At 71.2% G+C, this 5,175-nt stretch overlaps 3 protein-coding genes across 3 annotated transcripts; 1 reads left to right on the top strand and 2 right to left on the bottom strand.

The window, feature by feature from the left end:
• Positions 1-206: 206 nt before the first annotated feature.
• Positions 207-2,369, bottom strand: EMIHUDRAFT_456524 (hypothetical protein; the record flags this gene model as incomplete). Its single annotated transcript, XM_005783038.1, has 8 exons — positions 2,286-2,369; positions 2,135-2,208; positions 1,943-2,062; positions 1,710-1,862; positions 1,283-1,402; positions 903-1,066; positions 579-673; positions 207-475 (listed from the first exon to the last, which is right to left on the bottom strand). The coding sequence occupies exons 3-8, from the start codon at positions 2,054-2,056 to the stop codon at positions 207-209; spliced, it is 915 nt and encodes a 304-aa protein (XP_005783095.1). The 5' UTR covers positions 2,057-2,062; positions 2,135-2,208; positions 2,286-2,369.
• Positions 2,370-2,529: 160 nt separating this feature from the next.
• EMIHUDRAFT_442472 (hypothetical protein) lies at positions 2,530-3,564 on the bottom strand (the record flags this gene model as incomplete). The annotated part of the gene is made up of 3 exons (XM_005783037.1): positions 3,434-3,564; positions 2,934-3,233; positions 2,530-2,872 (listed from the first exon to the last, which is right to left on the bottom strand). Coding segments are annotated over exons 1-3 (756 nt in total), but the record flags the coding sequence as incomplete, so codon positions are not given.
• A 126-nt stretch (positions 3,565-3,690) lies between these two features.
• On the top strand, positions 3,691-5,175 carry EMIHUDRAFT_113194 (hypothetical protein; the record flags this gene model as incomplete). Its single annotated transcript, XM_005783036.1, has 1 exon — positions 3,691-5,175. One exon carries the CDS (start codon positions 3,691-3,693, stop codon positions 5,173-5,175), a length of 1,485 nt encoding a protein of 494 aa, XP_005783093.1.

Raw genomic sequence — 5,175 nt, 5'->3', positions numbered from 1 at the left:
GCCGGCAAGATAAGGTAAGGGACAGCACAGGCCCCGGGGGGCCCAGGGGAGAGAGGACCCAGAACCCGCGCTTGTGTCCCGCTCCTTTAAGAGGTTCCTCTTATTTCCGCGCCCCCCCCCCCCCCCCCACAACGCGCAAGGCGCGCGATACACATTGCTGAATGCTGAGCGGCGTTCTGACCACTGACGTGGCACGTGCACACTCCCTACTTTGAAGCGCGTCCCTCCGCTCCGTCGCCGCCCGCGGCCGGCTCAGGGCAGGCCGGCTCCTGCGTTGGCGCCGCCCCCTTTCCGGGCCGCGGGTCAAAGTGCGGGATCGCGTCGGCGAGCAGGTCCGAGATGGGGACGGCCTCCCGCCAGCGGGCGCCCCTCGCCCCTCCCCTCCCCTCGCCGCAGCCCCGCGGAGTGAGCGATCGCTCGAGCGGGTGCGTGTGCCCCGCCGGGTCGCGCCAGCTCTTGCGGAAGAGGCGCGCGCCTAATCTCGGGTGATCTCGGGTGGTCTCGGGTGATCTCGCGCCAGCTCTTGCGGAAGTGGCGCGCGCCCTGCGGCCGGCCGCCGCGCCGCACGAGCCGCCCACCCTTGAGCACCCGCTGCGCCGCCGCGAGCGCCTCCTCCTCCCACCCGCCCGGCAGCCGGAGCGAGGTGACCGTCGTCGGCGCCGCCAGCTGCGGCCTCCAGCACCAGTCGGTCGGCCGCGCGCCTGATCTCGGGCGATCTCGGCTGATCTCGGGCGATCTCGGCTGATCTCGGCCTCCAGCACCAGTCGGCCGCGCGCGGTGGGCAATGGTCAGGCCGGCAGTGCAGTGGGGAGATATGGGGAGATATGAGGAGATCACTCGCCGTGGGCAATGGCCAGGCCGGCAGTGCCGTGGGGAGATGTGGGGAGATATGGGGAGATCACTCGCCGTGGGCAATGGCCAGGCCGGCGGTGCAAGCGGAGCTGTTCCGGTCGTACGTCACCGAGTGGCAGGTTGGCTCGTCGCAGCAGCGTGCCTCGCACGCAGCCAGCGACGGCTCCTCCCCCGCCGCCCAAACCACCCTCGCCACCCCGTAACCGTAGAAGGGCTTGCGGCGCGCGGCCGCCGCGTTGTCCACGCCGCGCAGCCGCCGAAAGCCGCAGCGGCAGCCGTCCGGGCCGCGCCCCGAGCTGCAGACGTCGCGCGGCGGCGAGGCGACGCGAGGCGCGAAGGAGGCGCCGACGACGGGCGCGGCGTAGGCGGTGTCGGCGAGCGGGTGGCGGGAGAGGTGCGGGCAGCGAGAGGAGGGGCCGAGGAGCGACACAAAGGCGGCAAAGGGGCGCCGCTCCAGCGAGGCGACTCTGGTCTGCCTCTCGAACCCGCGAGCGGTGTGGTACCCGCGGTCAAAGCATGCCTCGCCGCCGCCCGCTTGGTTGGCGCACACCTCGCAGTCGTGGCAGAGGTCACTGGGGAGATGGGGGGAGATGTGGGGAGATGTGGGGAGATGTGGGGAGATGTGGGGAGATGTGGGGAGATGTGGGGAGATGGGGGGAGATGGGGGGAGATGGGGGGAGATGGGGGGAGATGGGGGGAGATGGGGGGAGATGGGGGGAGATGGGGGGAGATGGGGGGAGATGGGGGGAGATGGGGGGAGATGGGGGGAGATGGGGGGAGATGGGGGGAGATGGGGGGAGATGAGGGGAGATGTGGGGAGATGTGGGGAGATGTGGGGAGATATGGGGAGATCACACCTCGCAGTTGTGGCAGAGGTCGCGCCATGTCCAGTAGCAGCGCAGCAGCGGGCACCACGGGAAGGTGTCGAGAGAGACGTACATGCGAGCCGAACCCAGCTGCAGCGCGACCTTGATGAAGGTTGAGGCGAAGGAGCCGGCCAGCACGTCCGCCTGCGAGGCCCAGTCACAATCAGCCTCGCACGACCTCGGTCGACCTCGACTGATCTCGAGCGATCTCGGCGCGATCTCGCCTGGGAGAGGAGTGCGAGGTCGAGCAGCTGCAAGTGCAGCATCTCGTCACCCTCCCTCCGCCGCTCGTTCTTGCGGTGCGACTTGTCGATGGCGGCGCGGTCCTCGCGCAGCATCAGCACCTAATCAGTGTGTGGCGATGAGTGGTAGTTCATAGCAACTGTAGTTTGCAGGTCCTCGCGCAGCATCAGCACCTCGAAACCCTCGATCACCCCCGAGACTGCCGCCGCCGCGATCGCGGCGCTGTCGGTGGCGAGGAAGAGTGTGCCTAACCATGAACAGCTACCACTCGAAACCACTATCTCACGGCAGCCGCGCGCTGTCGGTGGCGAGGGGCATGGCTGCCGCCGGTGATGCCCGCGTCGCGCAGCCGCGCCACCGCGCCGGCGAAGGAGGTGACGTACTTGCAGCCGCCTCGCTTGGCGTCGCCACACCCGTCGCCCAGCCGCACATGCAGCCCGACGAGGGGGCGGCGCACCGCCGCCTTCCACGCCGCCACGCCATCGGAAAAGGCGGCGTGGAAGGGGGCGCGGCGGGAGGCGGCGGAGGCGGCGGAGGCGGCGGAGGCGGAGGAGGAGGAGGAGGAGGAGGAGGAGGAGGAGGAGGAAGCGGCGGCGGCGGCGGCGGCGGAGGAGGAGGAGGCGGGGGAGTCGCTCGCTTCTCCGCCAGCCGGGTCGCCAGCGGCAGGCGGCGGGGCGACCCAGAGCGGCGCCTCCTCGCGGCCTGCCCCGGCTCGAGGTGCCGGAGAGCGGAGCAGCGATGCGGCGCGGAGCGTGGCGGCCATGCCCGCGGCGAGGCGGCGGCCCGGCGAGTAGAGGTGCTGGGTGAGCGCGCGCCACCACTGCAGCCACGAGACGCGGCTCGCCCACTCGGGCGGCACTTCGAGGAGCCGTGTGGACTGGTGGCACCAGTGCGGCTGTGTGAATGCGTGCCTATTCACAGCTGTACTGTTCACAGCTGTACTCTTCACAGTGCGGCTGTGTGAAGGAGTGCTTGAAGCGGCTGGCGGTGGTGAGAGGGCTCCACCGGATGGTGCTCTTCGCGATCGGGGGCCGCCCGCGCTGGTCCTCGTCAAAGAGGGCTTGGCACGCGGACGGTCGGACAACCTCATGCAGCGGGTACGAGGTCGGAAGCGTCGCGGGAGGCCAGTCGGTGACCACGAAGGCGCGCCCTTGCATGAGTGCGAGGTGGAAGGACATCGTCAGGGCGAGGACCTTGTTGCCGATCCCGTTGGGCGACATCGGCGCAAAGTAGACTGGCGTAGAGTCATAGTCGCACTTCAGGGAGCCGTGCCTGCGGGACGGCCCAGCGTGTCAATCGAAGATGCGCGTGTCGCGAGAGAGCGATCGCTGGGGAAGCGAGGCAGCTCGCGACGGTACACCGTGTAGCAGTGAGAGGCGTGGCGCTGGGGAAGCGAGGGGGCTCCGGTACGGCCATGTAGCAGTGAGAGGCGCGGCAGTGAGTGGAGCGGCGTAGCAGTGAATTGTGTGTACCTCGCCGAAAGCCACTGGGTGAGCGCCGCGTCAATCGTCGCGTTGCCGACGTGCACCAGGCCGCCGTCGTCTACACCGAGGAGGTTCTGTCGGCGTCGTCGAGGCCGGGGCATTGGCAAACTCAGTCCCACCCTCGATGGCCGTCTAGCAAAAAAAGGCGCCGTGGCGCCCAAGACTGCTCGCTCCCTGCTCTCGCTCCACCGCCGCCGGCGAGCACAGACCCGCAGCCCGGGGCCGCGCGGCCGGGCGCCACGGTGATGGCGGCCTCGCGGCCGTCCATCGATCTCGACGAGGATATCGCGGCCCTCCTGGAGCGGGCGCGCGTTTCTGCGCTCGTCTCCGGTAAAGTGGTGCCGCAGCTGCTGGCCCAGGACGTCGGCAACGTCGCGGCGCTGCTCGAGGCGGTCGCCGAGGACGGCCTCGAGGGGCTCGGCCTCGGCAAGACCGTGCAACGTCAGCTGTGCCGCTGCCTGCCGGCCCTGAACAGCTGCGACGCGGCTGAGGCAGCTTTGTCGTCCTTTGCCTCCCTGTCTCTGGTCGAGCCCCCGCTTGGGGCTGCGACTGGCGCGCAGGCGGGCAGCAGCGCGATGGCCGGCGGCGATGGTGCTGCTGGCGAGCGCGCTGGCGGCGGCGGCGGTACGGACGCTGCCGAGGGTGCCGCGCGTGCCGCAGACGGGCATGCGATTGCCGCAAGCGGCCCCCGCGGCGGAGCTGGGAGTGGCTCCGCTGGCGAGGAGCACGGCGGCGGGGCCGCGGCTGGCGGCGAGGGCCGCGGCGGCGCGCGCCCCAAAGAGGCGGACAGCGGCGCCTGCAGTGCGCAGGCCGCGGAAGGCGGAACCGGAGGCGGCGCCCCGGGGGCCTATATGGACCCCGTGGCGCCCGCGCTGCCGGCTTGCGGCGATGGGACGATCGCCGCCGCGGGGGGGGAGGAGGAGGTGGAGGGCGCCGCTGCCGCCGCCGAGGCGGGCCGCCGCGCTCCGAAGACCCTAATTGTTGCCGATCCTTCAGCGACGCGCCATACCGACACCGGGCACAGTTCGCAGCCACTTGCTGCGTCCGCCGGAGCTTCGGATTCTACTTACAGCGGCGCGGACGCGGAGGAGGCGGTGGCAGGAGGGGGCTCTGGGGCGGCGGAGGCGAGCGCGGCGGCCACGGCCGAGGAGGACAAGCGCGTCCGGGCGCTGAGGATTGCCCTGCAGCACAGGACGCAGATGCCCGTGACGGACGAGGAGGCCCGGGCTATCCTCCAGGCGCGAGGGGGTCGCGAGACGCCCGTGACGGAGGAGGAGGCGCGGGTCATCCTTCGGGCGCGGGGGGACGTCGGGCACGGCAGGGCTACCTTTCAGGCGCGGGCGCGCGGGCGCGGTGGGCGCGCCACGGCATCGCCGGCGCTGGCGAGCAAGGGCGGCGAGAAGCTATCGCGGCGTGGGAAGAAGGCGGTGGCGAAGGAGGCGGGCGAGGTGGTATCACGCGAGGAAGGCGAGGCGATTTATCGCGCGACGCTCGAGTCGCTGTTGGCGTCCACCGGGTGGACGCCGCGCGCCGCGGAGGAGATGGCGCGCGAGGAGCAGCGTGCGCATGTTCGGCAGATGCGCTGGGCAAGGGAGCACGGCCGGGGGGAGCCGGTCCGGTGCTTTGACGCGGAGGAGTACGACGAAGGCGACGACGCTTTCGACGCGCTCTTCGACGGGGGCTCGGGGTACGGGTGGGATTCCCCCTCGGGGGGCGGCGCTTTCTTCTAG

The sequence above is a fragment of the Emiliania huxleyi genome (assembly GCF_000372725.1).
Source record: "Emiliania huxleyi CCMP1516 chromosome Unknown EMIHUscaffold_183, whole genome shotgun sequence".
In the NCBI taxonomy this organism is placed as follows: domain Eukaryota; phylum Haptophyta; order Isochrysidales; family Noelaerhabdaceae; genus Emiliania; species Emiliania huxleyi.
The sequence above is the reverse complement of the archived record's forward strand: the minus strand, read 5'-3'. Positions and strand labels throughout refer to the sequence as shown.